This window comes from Antrostomus carolinensis, unplaced genomic scaffold, assembly GCF_000700745.2.
Source record: "Antrostomus carolinensis isolate BGI_N321 unplaced genomic scaffold, ASM70074v2 scaffold37557, whole genome shotgun sequence".
Lineage (NCBI taxonomy): Eukaryota > Metazoa > Chordata > Aves > Caprimulgiformes > Caprimulgidae > Antrostomus > Antrostomus carolinensis.
Window position 1 is genome coordinate 1,893 of NW_010325967.1, and position 16,633 is coordinate 18,525.

The 16,633-nt window shown below is 38.2% G+C and overlaps 1 protein-coding gene across 1 annotated transcript; it reads right to left on the reverse strand.

Moving 5' to 3' along the window:
• Nucleotides 1-780: 780 nt before the first annotated feature.
• On the reverse strand, nucleotides 781-7,924 carry TTPA (alpha tocopherol transfer protein; the record flags this gene model as incomplete). Its single annotated transcript, XM_010171427.1, has 4 exons — nucleotides 781-960; nucleotides 2,963-3,073; nucleotides 5,689-5,882; nucleotides 7,771-7,924. Coding segments are annotated over 4 exons (639 nt in total), but the record flags the coding sequence as incomplete, so codon positions are not given.
• Between the last annotated feature and the right edge of the window lie 8,709 nt (nucleotides 7,925-16,633).

Here is a 16,633-nt window from a genome sequence, read left to right on the forward strand (position 1 = left end):
CAGGAATTGAAGGTCATCATATTCTGAGTTTCTTACAGCTTGTCCATAGACAGTACCTCTTTGAAGAAAGAAAATAAGAATTTTCAAGGTTGTTTTGACTCTCTTTTCAGTTCTTCCTCTTGATTCATACTGTCTTTTGAAGACTAGGTACATGGTGTCTTCCCTATCTTCCTCTATAAAATCGGCTGATTACTGTGTTAATTGGCACCAAAAGGGCAGCTGCACAAGCAGCACAAAGATTTAACACTATCAGTGACTAATTTTCAATTTGACACAAACTAACAAAACAGCCATTTTCCCTGAGAATCAATCCAAAAAGCAGCCTCTTCTTACTCCTTGTAAATTAGCCCCGTAGTCATACTGCTGCAACAACCTGGTCTACCCCAATCACGTTCTGTTCTTTTCTGTATCCTATCCTCTCGACAAGCCAGGATACAAGAGCTAGGCATAAGGCTCTGGACTGCATTATTACAGATGAGTTGTCTCCAAAGACTTAAGAGGAGCAGTATCGACCTCTGATACCCAATGCTCTATTCAGCTTTTTGGCATAGAAGTTAATCAATTACAAACAGAATTGCAAACATGTAGAATTCATTAATCTCTTCCGACTTACATACTGATAGACTCCAGATAGTATAAAAGTGCAGTCAATATAATATTCAGTGCCCTGCAAAGACATACTGGTTTCATTTACAATAATTTCAAGTTTACATGAAAGATTTCATATTAAACTTATTTCAATTTCCAGTGTTCAAGAATTCATATAATACTGTAGTAAGCTTATTCCTGGGCAACCAGAGAAATGCTCTGAAGATAATCTGCAGATGCCATTATAAAGTCAGTCCACTCCTTGGCCAGCTCTTCAATGGAGACTTCCTCCCCACCATATTCCTGCGGGAGAATGCTGACCGGGAAGTGTTCGGTCAGACTCTGCATGTAGTTATTTCCATGCATATACACCTAAAACAATATGAAAAGCATTTACTTGGGTATGAATGCTAGACTACAGAGTGAAAACAAAGAAAGGAAGCAAAGAAACTCAGTGCAAGAGCTGAAGCCACTATCTTGCTGTGTCTAAGCAAGTGTGCTTGTTCATAATGAAGCACATTCTCCTTCATTCTCCTTACATGAAGGAGAAAGTACCATCATGGGAGTTTCCGATGGGTGCTCAAACTCTGTTCTGCTCTGTATCTGCAGCTTGATAAAACACAGACTACAACCAGAGAACTGCATTTTATGCAGCTCCAAGCTCAGGAGCTGAAACTAACCGCACGCTTGTTCCAGACTGGTTTAGTGACACTGATGAGGGTGCACACTACATCTGTACAGCTGAAGTGAGCTAAATCATGGGCAGAGTGAGGTTTGGTCTTGTCATGATAAATATCATGTACTTGTTTTTCAGACATTTTCAAGAAAAGAACAGTGTTTGTCTCCTGGCCATTACTATCTGGTATTGCCAAATGTATTTAAAAACAACATTACATAGTATGTATGTAGGTTCAAACAGGTGCCAAGGAGGATATTCAGAAGAATCTGTATCCCAGTCCTTATGTTTTAGTTCCAACTGAAATTTGATCCTGGACTATCCCTCCATTTTAACCCTTGTAATACTGCAGTTTTGCTTCTTCTCTTCTTGCTTTATTGTAGCTATTTTGAAGCCTTGTTCATAAGTTCCAGTCAGAAATTTTTATAGGCTTTATTAACACCTGACAAGAATTTTCTGCAATTATTATTACACAAAGACTACAAGAATATGCACTCACAAGGTAGTTGGTTGTCTTCTATCTAACACTTTCTCATCAGGAAGTAAGATAATGAGTGAATAGTAATTATTCCTATGAAGGTATGTGGAACTGGCCCTTAGAGGTTTTTTTTTCAGATCACACCTGAAACTCTAAGCCAGGAGACAAGCCAATCTGCTTCTGTTTCATTCCATGAACTGGGATATCTGGTTTGTTTTCTTTTTGGCCTTTACTGTCCCTCTGCTCTCTTTTCTGCTTTTCAAGTTCTAGCCTGAGATATTCTGAGCTGGCCAGGGGCTTGTTTCACAGGTATTAACATGAGAGAAGGGCCACGGAACCAGGCTGCTGGAACACACTTTTTTAATCATCATCTGAGTGAAGGACTGCAGAAGGCTGGCAGAAGAAACCCTGCTTCCCTCCCATAACCAAGCACGCACGCTAGGAAAAGGGGATGAGCAAGTAACAGCTAACAGTGACCAGAAAAATCTGGATCTACTGTCCTGGAGTGCAGTGGCTACTGCAAATGCAAAAGATCCATGTGCTGAGAGGAGGCTTGAGCAGGAATTAACAACAGGCAGTGCTGCTTATTTTGTACCTTAGTCCTGCTATTAACACTTCACAGATGAAACCTCCAATATTCTTCCTATGCTACAAAATCCAGAATTCTTCCAGAATTCTTGGCATGCTTTTTCATCCAAATACAAACAGGGTTTTGAGATTCAGAACTGCAAAACAACTTAAAACAACTAAGAAGCTATTTGGAAAGAAATTTTGACCTTAAGCCTGAGCTATTTTTGATGAACAAATGCCTCTGCAGATCTTCCAGAATTAAAAAGTTGTCTTCTAATTCTGCACAACTTGGAGCATAACATCACTGTTCAGTGACAACTTCTCACTGTCATTTATAGGCAGTGTTGGGAGATCCAGGGCCTATTTCTTCCTAGTCCTGCAGAACTGCTGTGTGACCTCAAGCAAATCATTTAACCTCTCTGTGTCACAGTGGTTTTTATCCTTAGAGTGGTGATAACAGCAGCCACTTGCAACTTTCACGTTATTGATAAGCGTGAAAGCTTTACAACTAGATTCTGGAGGGCTATGTGGCACTAACACACAAAAATGATTTATGCTCTTCAGTACTCAGGAGTACCAGATCCTAAGGGAAGTGCTGCAGATTGTAGTGCAGGGGGTTTGTGGCAGAAAGAAATACTGTGTGCACTCACCCGTTCTTTTATTTTTTCGGTGAGAAAAGGCTTAATTAGAGCGAAGACTGGGTGGAAGAATAAAGGCTCATTAATCAAGTGGATACCTCGAACTTTTAGTGGAAAGGAATCCTGTCAACATACATGAAAAACAGCATGAGAAAAAGAAAATACTATTGAAAAAATTCTATTGTTAAGGACAAAACTGTGAAAACTATCTAGTCCATAGGTTACAGTATTTCTCCTGACCTTGCCAACACCTGCACTTTATAGTGTTCTTAGTTTACACTGCCCCAACAATGCTTAGAAAATCACATCTTGTTCCTCCCATTAGAAGGAAAAAACCAAAAACCATCCAGTATGAGGAGAGGCTATTAAAAAAACCCCACAAATAAACAAGAAAACCCTCACCAAATTCCACATAAGTAATATACAAAAAGCTTGTGGTCAGCCTTTCCTCAGAGGTACAGTTCTTCATAGTAGGGATACGGCTGCCAATTTACCAATAATCTGTTTAGCCATGTGTTTTCATTGGCAATTCACAGCCTGAAGGATAGTATGCAAATATATATATAAATATAAACCACTGAAGCTACTAACTTTAAGTCAAATAAATTATAAATATAATTTAGAGACCTTATGAATATAATTTAGAGCCTTGAAATTTCTCACAGTGAATTTTCCCCAGACAGAAGTTCAGCTTTATAATAAGATTATTGTCGTAATGAAAATAAAAATTATATCTGCTACACAGTCTTTATAGTATAGAAATACTTCTACTGGCATTTAAGATTCATTTAGAAGTCCCAGACCTTTGCAAATTAAAAGAAAATATGGCAGTGCTCAAAGACAACATTATGCAATGGGGAAAGTATAGCTCCCATTCATATCCCAATGGATACTACCTCTGCAACCAGAGGTTTTCTGCTTATAAAAATGGTACTTCTCACAAACAGTTCTCCCCACTAGTACAGTAAGTAGCTCTTCTCACATTATTTCATGCACCCTTCTATCGATAAAAAAACCCAAACCCCACCCAATTATTAAGTGCAACTCCTTTTATAGTTTAATGTATGATAAAGACCTTAAAACTACAAGATTATATGTTTACTGCATGTTATTATATGTTATCATATACTTAATGTCTACTATGATGTTTTTCACAAAACTATTTGTTTTGCCTGGGGTAACAGATTTTTCAAGATTATGTCACTTACTAATGTTACTATGCTTTCCATTCCTTAGTACATACTTACTGTCTATTAACTTCTGTTTCTTCATACGGGACAGTAACTTGCACGACAGTTCTCAAGAAACACACAGGACTGAAACTAAGGTTCCTTAATTTTTACTTATAAGCTTACTGAACAACACTAAAACAATCTCTGTGAAATATACGAACTCAGGTAAAGTGATGAAAAGAATCTGAAAAAAATGAGTTAAACTTATTTCTCATTTTAGAAAAGAACACTGGAAACAATTTTTTTTTTTTGCCTTTTTTTCAATAGCTTTAAAAAACAATTAGAAGCTTGAAAAACATGCAATAAATCTGAAACAGGTTAAGATGGAAACATCACAGACAAAGAACTTCCTGGTTCAAGATAATGGATTGAAACCTTTAAATGTAATTGCAAATCTTATTCTACCTCCTTTCTGCTCTATTACAAGGTTAAAAACTTACTAGTAACTTGATTACTACCTCAGAAATCAAGTGAAACACTCTCACACGTCCTGTTCTCATGAGATACAGCCCAGGATCATATGAATATCAAGAGTTCTTATTCTAGATGCGAAAAGTTGGGAATACCTGCTGGTTTCACTGAAGCTTTGCAGCAGATACCAGAAAGGAAGAACAGGTGAAGTTCTGATGATATTAGTTAAATGACTAAGCTTTGACTGAACCTCAGATATGAACCTTACCAAATCAGAGCAAGATATTCTCTCCCTGGCTTATTTCCACATCATAGGCTAACAGTTTTATTACTGATTTTCAACTTAACTTCTAAAGGAAAATGGAATTATAAGACTACACTGTAGCTTGCCTGTCAATTCTCTGTCCCCTTCTTTTTTCTTTTGTTCCTTTTTCCCCCACCTCTCAAATTCATTGGCAGTTGGCAAAGTTCAACCAAGTTTGACAGAAAGGAACAAGTCTTAAAGACAGTAAAGTCCCTAGAAGTTTTACAAAAAATAGGAGGTGAGGTAGCAGCGGATTGCACAAAACAGTGCTCACACTGAGGGGTAAAAACCAAGCAGAACATAAACATTAGTAGCAGCTGGATGGTTCCGTAGCATCATCCATACAGGTAACAAGTTAGTACTGTCTTGCTCTTAACTACTCTTAGCATATGCTATTTCTCATCTTCTCTGAGTCTCAGGGAAAGAAAGCTTTGCATGTTGAGTTCATGCACAAAGGAATGGAAGAGAGAAGATGAAATAGGATAATGAACACAGAACCTTACAAAACTGGACTTCATCTGCTCTTGCACTCATGAACCTCATGGAACAGGTCGGTGCAGTTCTTACAAAACATCAGAGTTTAAAGGACATTACTGCTATACAAGAACATACTTCTAAGTAAAATTGGGCACAACCTATGCCTGAGCTATCTGACTTTTAATGGATTTTGTTTTTTCAAACTGTATAGACTCTAAGAAGGTCTAAGGAAGGAAAATTTACCGTAGCTTAGAACAGACAAAAATTTGGGAGTTATAGCCATGAAGAAGCATAAAGCAGTATGTCATACTTACTGTGAGCACAGCAGCAATTTTCTTGGCCACTGCTGGACTGATTTGAAATGCATGAGCAAATCGCCACCCTTGAAGATCAAAGATAGCCTTGACTCCATTCCGCTGAGTCTCAATCTCCTTTACAATGAGTTCAGATGTAATAAGACTTACACGGAACACATCATATGCCGTAAATAACTTGGGATCCCATTGTCCTGAAGCATAAATAGATTGCACTACATTACCACAAGGATACCACCTACACCTGTATTTTTGGTTGTTACGGCATCTAATGTGCTTCTCAGGAACAAGAAGTACCCAGCAATATCAGAGGTCCTGAAATAAACAGATCTGCCAGTACAGAAGTTATTTTGTATGCCTGCTCTGTCACTCATCTTTTGAACTCTCTTTGTAGATGGTACCACCTAATGGTAGACAACTGTAGATGCCACCTAATGTAGTATGTCTCACCTATGCCCGTAGCCCTCAGTATAAGATTCTGACAGGAACAGCTGTGCTGCTTTTGGCTGGAATAAAGCTGACTTTTCTTCACAGTAGCTGGTATGGGGCTAGGTTTTGGATTTGTGCTGAAAACAGTGTTGATGATACAGGGATGTTTTTGTTATTGCTGAGCAGTGCTTACACACACCACCCCACCAGCAAGGAGGCTGGGGGTGCACAAGAAGTTGGGAGAGAACACAGGTGGGACAGCTGGCCCCGACTGACGAAAGGAATATTCCATACTATATGACATCATGCTCAGCATGTAAAGCTGGGGGAAGGAGAATGCAGGGGGGACGGTCGGAGTGATGGTGTTTGTCTTCCCAAGTAACCATTACACATGATGGAGCCCTGCTCTCCAGGAGATGGCTGAACACCTGCCTGCTGATGGGAAGTAGTGACTGAATTCCTCGTTTTGCTTTGCTTGTGTGCGCGGCTTTTGCTTCACCTATTAAACTGTCTTTATCTCAACCCACGAGTTTTCTCACTTTTATCCTTCCAATTCTCTCCCCCATCCCACTGGGGGAAGTGGGTGAGCTGCTGTGAGGTGCTTAGTTGCCAGCTGGGGTTAAACCATGACAACAGCCTAATTCAGTAAGTCATGTTAACAGAAATTACAGATCATCAACCAAACCAACCCATATAGTTATTCTTCAGTGCAGTAATTCTGTCAAGATTCAGTGAACCCCACTTGTTTTTCTGAAGTGTGAGCAAAGAATTACATGGGATGAGCATTAACCCCAGACGAAAGCTTCAGAGAACACAACTGTCCAAAGAGAAGCATTATTTTCTACTAGACTAGCTGATATTAAAACAATTATTTAAAAATTGGCAAAAATATTTTCTCTGTCCGAAACAAGCACAAAGAAATATGGTGACGTGATCACTTAACTACATCTTTTTTAAAAAGATTTTTGGGAGTGCATGAAACAAACCAAGGATCTTCAGTGTTAGATAGGACTCTTTGGCTACATCTAAACAGTGAAAAATCAGTGAACTTCTCATCCACATTTAAACTAAATGTACGTACATGACTGGGTGTACACACCTTTTTTTCTGTTCTCTCTCTCCCCTCTGTGCTGCATGTGCACCAGTACCACAATCTTAGCACATGGCTTTGAAAGTTTCCATGGAAACAAATAATTGTTGGGACACTCAGACCCAAATAACCATGCATTCTTGCAAGTTTTAGGGTATTAACCTTAAGACTTTTTTTGATGCAGACAAGAATTCCACTAGAAAGAAAATAAGTTCTTCATAAAGGATTGTACAGCTTTAGCCATACCAGTATATAAGTCAAATGATATAACAGTTACAGCTCAATAAACTCACCTTTATATTAATGTAAAGGTATTTCTAACAGGGAACATAAATATATGTTACCTTTCTAGCTAAGACATTCTGAATTATCTTTTTATCAGCCTCTGGTTTTGTACCGATAAGATAGTTCTATTTTGCTGCTGAATTTGTGATAATTAAAAAACCAAAACAACAACAACAAAAACACAACACAACAAAACAAAAAATACCCCCCAAAACAAAAACAAAACCATCACTACCAGAGCCAGGTATAAAACAAGTCCAAGCAATTTTGTCACTCACCAATTCTGTATATTAGAACTCTGCTTCCATGTGGGTCCCTCGATCTCAGGACTCCATGATAGCCAGCATGTAAAAGACCAAGAACAGAAGATGGTTGTAAATCTGCACTTATTTCTGGGCATTCAATTCTCCACTTCTGGTAATTCTTCAATAACTGGAAAAAAATAAATGTGAATGACAGATAGCCATCAGGTATTACATGAAAAGCACAGCTAAAAATATGTTTTCAGCATGTGGTCATAGTCAGAGGTTTAATTCACTAAATTAGCTATCAGTTCATTGTGTATTTTAATCAAATCCTTCCTAGTAGCAGAAGGGTGCAATACTGGATAAAATAAGTAAGCTATGCTGAATTCAGAATCCTGCCAACTTGTTAATGGATTGCAGTTGTCATTTTGTGTCAGAACAGAAATTGGAATAGGCACAAAAAGCCACTAATTTCTACGTAAAATACATCTAAAACCCAGTTTTATTACTCAGGTTACATTTAGGATTATTCCACCTGATACTGCAGCACATTCATTCAGGGTTTGTAGAACTTAAGATGTGCAAAATCTTAGAAGAACATTCCACTTTCACCATCCCACTCTACCCCTGCAAAGTATGGGTCCATTTTGTATGCACACTCATTAATAATTTCAGTTTACTATTTGAAACAGATCATCAGCCTATCTAAAGCATATTTTCAAAGTCCGTCCTACCCCTCTGAAATGGCAGAATTAACAATGCAGGGAGTCCATTACCCATTAAACTTAATGAGAACCTGTTTTTCTAAAGCAGATATCCTGACCGTTAATGGGGACAAGACCACACAGGTTCCTATAAGGCTGGAAGGCAGCATCATAAACATGTCTAAGGCACAGGAAGGGCTGTGTGTTGAAAGATGATGGCCTAACTCTAAGGAAGAGTCAATTAAAGGTGTCCCTTTCTGAGGTAACAACTATGTAGAGAAATTACAGGTAATACTGTGAAAGGTCCTCTTAGAGATGGATCATGAAAAATTAAGTTGGTGATGCAGTAGTTCAGATTTCCAAGTATAATTACTGTTTCTCCTTTAATATTAATTAAGTGGTGTTGGAGAAAATTAACTTCTATGCCCTACAACTAAAATTTATTTAAAATTTATCTCTTCTAAAAATCTTCCTCTCAATTAATCAACTGAATTCTGCCTCTACAGTATGATCCATGCCTGATTCTCTAGCACTGAGTTTGGAGGGTAGAGGGACAGCTATGGCAAGTAATTTAAATTGTGTATCAAAATTTCCTAAATAGCTACAGTTTAGACCTCTAACCCGAGACCTTTAAAGACCAGGAGAATCGGAATTTTTCAATACCTTGTTTCCCAACAAACTGAAATGTCGGTTTAAATCTTAAAGGTAGCATGCACAAGCTAGCCTTTCAAATTGTTACTATATTTCATCAAACAGCAAAACTCAGTGTGATCCTCAGCACAGTTTTACAAATTAAATGTGTTCACCACAGTGAAAGCATCAACTAACAGTCTTTTATGTCTGTTAATTTGTATTAATTATTCATTTCTCAATTTTTCCATATTTCGCAACTGAAACATTAGAGTTACAAGAACTGTCAGCTCCAACTAATAAAACATAATCTTAAATAAATTACAAGTTTCTTGTATCTACACAAGTATAATTTTCTTCAGCATTTTCATAGAAAGAGTGGGCAGAAGGAACCTCAGTGGATACTGAATTCATCCCTTGGAACACCACAGCATCAGCTATGCTGAGGCTTACTTACAGACTCTTAGAGGGAGACCTGAGAATCACCATCCTGTACCTTATAGCATGCTTATGTTAGATAATTGGTCTTATTTCTTACCCTTTCCTCTATCAAATTTCTTGTACTGTTTCACATAAAACATACACTTTTTCTTCAGCTTAAGGCTTTTCTGCTCAGATTAAGGTGTTAAATTATTTTGAAAGTCTCTCAAACGAACTGTCATGAGGAAACTGTAAAGCATTACTGTTTATCAGCAGAATCTACTTAGAAACAGATGATATACTCATCAGAAATCATCCAATTCCTCCATGGAAATAGCATATTTCCTATAAATATCTATTACCTATAAATATCTATTAATAGGAACAGAAATTAAAAAGTTCATCTGCCATGCTAGAATCCTATTTGATTTGTCAGTGAGAAAGTTGATTAAAGCCTTATCCTAAACCATATACTGTACAAAAAGACATTTAACCATCAGCAGAATTTTACTAGAAGCCTTTTGACTGCATTAAATCAGTTCTAGCCTAGCCTAACTTAAAAGCAAACAAACAAAAAAAAGTCTGGGTGTGGGACTATGGAAAGTAAGTTAGTTTGTGGAATAGAAATTTGCTATGATTGCAAACACAGGCCTGATGAGGTACTCTGATTATCTCACTCAGTTAGTGCTTGACTCTCTACAAAGGGCACTGTTTGAGCAATCCCAACTGCTCTGTGCCAACCAGACAGCACTGTCAACACATTATGTTCTTTTCCTTGGTCTTTCCAATACAGACACTTAACCAGCAGCAAAATACAAAAACATCCTCAAAACAACTATGCAAATATCTGTAGCTTTGTCATTTCTTTCTTTTCTTCTTCTAAAATCTGTTGTACCACAACTTAATGAATCTAATCAACAGTTACCTAAATGTTTGAAACATCTCTTTGAAGAGCTGCCTGCCAAAACCAAGATAAGAATAAAAATTATACATTCATTCAATACCCTAAATAATCCTATCTTGTCAGTACAGTTAATTTCTCGTTTGTATGAATATTTACATTTTCTGAGTTGGAAACAGCAAGGATTTAAATTCTGGACCTTGGGAGAAAGGGAATGGTATGACACACTCGAGATCCTTAAGGAAGACATAATTTATGTACTGTCAAGTCCATTAAGGAGTAAATATATGGTGGGAATGTCTGACACCTTCCATGATGTGGGCAAGTGGTACATCTTTTAGACACATAACATGGCTAAGCTCCATACTCCCTTGGCCAGAAAGCCACAAAGTACTGAAGAGTTCTGAGATTCTGAAAACTTAATTTAATTGCTGGAAATTATTTAGAGCTGAAGTAAAGGTCAGCATCAGAAAATCTTCCACAGCATCTATAGCTAGTTTTGGGACATACCCTGTAATTTTTTACTTATATAAACAATCCCTTTCTTAGCAGCTGGACGTACTCAAGTCACACACAGCTACTTACATAAGTAACACTTAAACATAATGAAATTCAAAAACTAACAGTGGGTACTTAGAAGTTTATTTTGAAAATTTCTACTTTAACATTGTTTAAACACAGAAATTCAAGTGAAGTATAAAAAAAGTGATTTTTAATTTTTTTTTAGTAAAGACAGCAAGGAACAACATAAATACTATATATAACAATCAATCCAGATATAGAAAATGAAGCAACGTAATACCAGGAAAAACAGGAGCATTCATTACCTAGTATAAAAAGTGGTTCATATACTTATAACACAAGGAAAACATCTCAATGTATAATTATCTGTGTTTACAAACTGAATGACCTACTTAGTATCTGCTCAGCATCTGAAAACAGATGCGAGTTAACTTCATAAATGGGGAAAGCTCCATTGTCTGGAGTTAAGCATTAATTAAGATGATTTTTTTCCTGAGGTCTGTTGAGGATAGTTCCAGATTTCTGAACATTAGAGATGATAAAGTTACTAATTAACCCAAGATTCATGTGCTACAAAACAAAGTGAACTTAGTCATTTATTCAGAATTAAAAAAAATAAAAACCAATGTGCTTGCTACAGACACCAATGTATCTGTATATGTAAATTAATTATTTTTTATTAATAACTATTTAGTCATATTAAAAAGGATGCTAGACAGAATTAGGCCTCCACTGTGTCAGCAGTTGTACCAGCACACACAATGTTTAGGAAAAAAGTTTTCTATTGACAATCTTTGGAGGAGAAACCAACAGCTCAAACTTCAGAATATAAACTTCTATATATACACACATACATAGGAGTGGTGGTGGACAAGAAGCTCAACGTGAAACAGCAATGTGCGCTTGCAGCCCAGAAGGCCAATAACCGTATCCTGGGCTGCATCAAGAGAAGCGTGTCCAGCAGGTCGAGGGAGGTGATTCTTCCCCTGTACTCTGCTCTTGTAAGGCCCCACCTGGAGTGCTGTGTCCAGTTCTGGAGCCCCCATCACAAGAGAGACCTGGACCTGTTAGAACGAGTCCAGAGGAGGCCACGAGGATGATCCAAGGGCTGGAGCACCTCTCCTATGAGGACAGGCTGAAAGAGTTGGGGCTGTTCAGCCTGGAGAAGAGAAGGCTCCGGGGTGATCTTATAGCGGCCTTCCAATACCTGAAGAGGGACTACAAGAGGGCTGGGGAGGGACTTTTTACAAGGGCAGTTAATGATAGAACAAGGGGAAAAGTTCTAAGTTAAGCTTTAGGTTTATTGCTTGTATTTTTGTTAAATACAGATAAGCTATACTTATAAGTTAAGCTTTAGATTTTTCTGCTTTTAAAAAGAAAAGAGGGGAATTGTGGGGAGTGTGGGAGCGTGTGTTGGCATACCCTGAGAGAACTGTGGGAACTGAAGGGATACATGTCTGGAGATATGAAAAGCACCTGCGTCGACAAGGGCTGAGAAAGGAACCTTGAAATGCATCCAAAAGATGTACCCTGGCAATCAAACAGGAGGGGATGCACGCAAAGTCCATGAGCCAATTAGGGGCATGTGAACTGCTCGTGCTGCGAGTGAAGAGTCAGTAACATGTTAACAGGTGTGGGTGATTTCATTAGTTTTGGGGTATAAATATAACTGTATCAGAACAAATAAATGGCTTCTTGTTTGATCATATTGATCGTGTAGCAGAGTCTATGATTGAGTTCCCACAGGGAAATGGCTTTAAACTGGAAGAGGGTAGGTTTAGATTAGATATTAGGAAGAAATTCTTCACTGTGAGAGTGGTCAGACACTGGAACAGGTTGCCAAGAGAAGTTGAGGATGCCCCCTCCCTGGAAGTGTTCAAGGCCAGGTTGGATGAGGCTTTGAGCAACCTGGTCTAGTGGGGGGTATACCTGCTGATGGCAGGGGGGTTGAAACTAGATGATCTTTAAGGTCCCTTCCAACCCAAACCATTCTATGATTCTATGATTCCATCCTTTTTGAGGAATCCCTTTATATTGACAGAAGAAAAGCAGCCAAGTAACTGATTTAAACTTGGTATTTATATTTGAACGATGATGAAGATCCTCAGAGATAATGCCCGAGACTCAGTAGTATGTTTGATGCTATGGAAAACAATCTTTCTTGTACGTCATAGGTATTCTAAGTAACTTATCTGCAGCACAACACACTAGGAAGCCTTGATTCCTCTGTAAGTCAAATGCAGGGCAAAGACGAAATCTGGCTGTATACCTTTGAATTAACCAGAACTCCTAAAAGGTTCCTAGATATTTAGACAGCTTTGAGTGCCATAAAAACAATGCTTACAAAAGTCTAAGTGGTATGTTATGAAAACATCTCTTGCAATATTGCATTTTTACAGAATTTAAAGATTTTTATTCTTTTCCCAAGAGTATAACCTATTTCAAGTATAAAAAGATAGTATCCCCAAGTCATTGAGAATTAGTCTTATACCAGAGTTGTAGGATGTAATGCAAGGACATAATAAAATGCACTAGGCAAAAAGATTTACGGAGGAAAGGAGACGCTAGTTCGCCAGATTTCACATATCACTACTGATCCGAGTGACAGTGTTTTTGATCACAACAACGAATTCAAACATACACACACGCAGCTGGTACATTAAAAGAGGGATATATAAACCCATTGCTTTAGCACAATTAATGTGGCCCTGCTTCTCTGTTTACAGCATATATAGTAGGTAGGTGTATGTGCACAAATTAATGAGCAAACAACATGCTCAGCTCAGGTATGCTCATCCACACTGAAATCTTTTGCAGCATTAGCATCTCATCCCTGAAATCTTTTGCAGCATGAGCATCTCATCCATACCTATATTTCTAACAGGGATTACTAAGGCACAGAATATACTGTTAATGATATAATACTGTTCCTTCTGAGTGCTAATTTTTGGTAGCTAGTTAAGTATTGCTTAGAAGTCTCACACAACAAGAAAATTTCTTATTTACCTATTGAAGGTTTGTTGTGGTGTTTGACAATTATTGTTAGTCTGTGTCGAAGGACTTTCTGTTCATTCCTGGAGACAAATCTCTGCTAGTATTTCACATGGATTGGCTTAACACCTTCTTATCAATAACATTCATGCATTGTAAATCCTTTCACAGAAGCTATCTGCTTAACTTCACCTCTTCTTCTGGAGCCTGTACTTAAGTGGTTGGGTCCATGCATATATCTCCAGCTACTTTCTAAGATAAGGCATTGGGCCAAGTTCAATCCTTCCTATGATTTAAAACACAGAAGAAGAATTCTCTTCTAACTTGAGAAAAGTCTGTTACTCAGCTTAATTCAATAATAATTTGCTTTTAAAAATACAGACAGTTCCAGCTCTTCTTCAAGTTCTTCAATTCCAGCTACCTGTTCAGTGGTGGACTTTCTTCTATCATGACATACATCAATATATCAGTACTTGAAAGCAAGTCTGGAATTGCCATTGGAAAAATGTGCAAGATTGTTGTTGGAATGAGTCATCAGAAAAGATTCATAAATTGGATGCCTTGCCACAGTCTACCTGATTATTCTTCTCTGAAGTATTTCCAAGTGTTGATAAATTGAAATCAGATAAATGTATCAAACATTAACCATGGATGCATCATTAAAAAGTCTGGTCAGTTGCCAGACTCTTGATTCATATTTAAGGCAAAGTACAAGCCCATACTAAGAAAGAAACCTTTGGTTATTAGCACTGATAGAGCCACAAACCTTGACTATCCCTTGGCTGTTCAGCAAGTACCATGCAGTAGTACACAGGAGCCCAGTGGGCAAAAAGGGACTGTATCAGCCTGAACTCCAAACTGAGAGACAACATTAAACCAGGATGGGAGTGAGAAGCCCCCACTGTCTGGACTGGTGGTAGGAGGGCTCTGTCTAGGATGAAGTACTAACATAATCTCTGCATGAGGTCAGACTTGGGTTAGAGGAATATACATCTTATGACCACCACAGATTTTTGCACAATAATTCTCTTGGGTCTTATTATACCAGTTGCAGATAAACACATTCCTTTAAAAAAAAAAAATTAAAAAAAGGAAAAAAAAGCTTCTTTTCTTCTTCCCTTGCTGTAAGAGAAGTAACCTAGAAATCAGTGTCAGCTGGTATGTGGAAGATTAAGTACAAATACCCACAGCATTTGGAGACCTGAAATTCTAGATGGAAAGATTAAACACAGCTGGTTTTTGAACATCAGAATATCTTCATTCAAACGAGGGTCCAAACAAGAAATTTAGAAACTTACCAGCCCGTAAGGCCCTAGAAATTCTAAAGAGACTCTAAAAAGACTTACATTTTTCCAAGGTAGGTCCCCAGCCCTAGAGGGCTGATTCTCAAGAAGAGTATAGGAAATAGGCTACTTCATAGACTCCATCTCTAAACCTAGCCTGGATTCCACATTCCTGAAGATTAGTTCTACCTACAATACATCTCACGATCACAAGGAAGTGGAGAATGTATGGACCAAATAATGAAGTTCCACTGTCCTGTCTACGGGATTATCAGTAACAACCAATTGCAGTGCCCTACTCTTTGGAACCAAGGAATATAGGAAAACAAAATGGCTTTTATTGGGAAAGAAAAAAAGGCATGGTCCTACAACTGTTAGTTTACAGCTCCGATATAAACAATCTCATCAATTTCAAGCAAAAGTAAGATCCATAAATATCCAAAGGAATCTGACTGGACTTGCTAGTTCTTCTGCTGAGGAGGAAAGGTTTAAAGCTGTGATGCAAATCTTATAGAAGCATAGAATGGTTTGGGTTGGAAAGGACCTTAAAGATCATCTAGTTCCAAACCCCCTGCCATGAGCAGAGACACCTTCCACTAGACCAGGTTGCTATGAGCCAAATGAAAATAACACAAAATATAATTTTTGAAGCTATTTATGATTAAGGGCTTAATTCAATTTCTCACATTTTTATTTAGCTACTCTGATCCTGCAATATATCCATATGCCAACAATCTTCTCTTACAGTGACTAAACTTGGAAAATCTGTAGTATAGAGAAGTCAAGAAACTAAAAGGTGAGGTCTGCTGGGCAATGCTATGCCATCAACATCAAGTTCCACTGAAATGTAGCTTCCAGTTGGCACAACTGAATAAATGCTTTTGCCCTGGGAAGATTTGGAAATACCCTCTGTTCAGAAAAGTTAGTGGTTGTCAATCTCTGTGTAAAGAAGGAAACAATTAATTACAATTTGTACCTCTGGATATTAAAAATACGCAGCCACTGTCTGTATGCCAAAGAACTATACAAACAGCCAGGAAAGGCTTACCAAAGCTTGAAAAGAATGCTGTAAATGACTAAACTCCAAGAGACACGTTTTTATTCATAGCTTTATTTTAGAGTAATTACAAACCCATAGTGAAACTAGCATCATTACCAGTAGCAAGTAACCCCAGGCTGAACAGCATGGCAAGGATGCACTTTAAAGGATATTGCTTGCTGATAGGACTTGGGACCCTACCGCACTTACCACAACCTTTAGGTTTCCCCACCGCGACTGCACAAAGCCAGCTTCGACACCGCACGTTTGTGCGGCTCCACGCTGAGGACACGCGTGACAAGCGATTAGTTATGCCCTGCTTGGCCTTGGCCGACCCAAGCAAGCGCAGCCCACCCACCCAACACTCGCACTCCTCCGGCTTCGTTCGGCAACAGCCCCCCGCCTG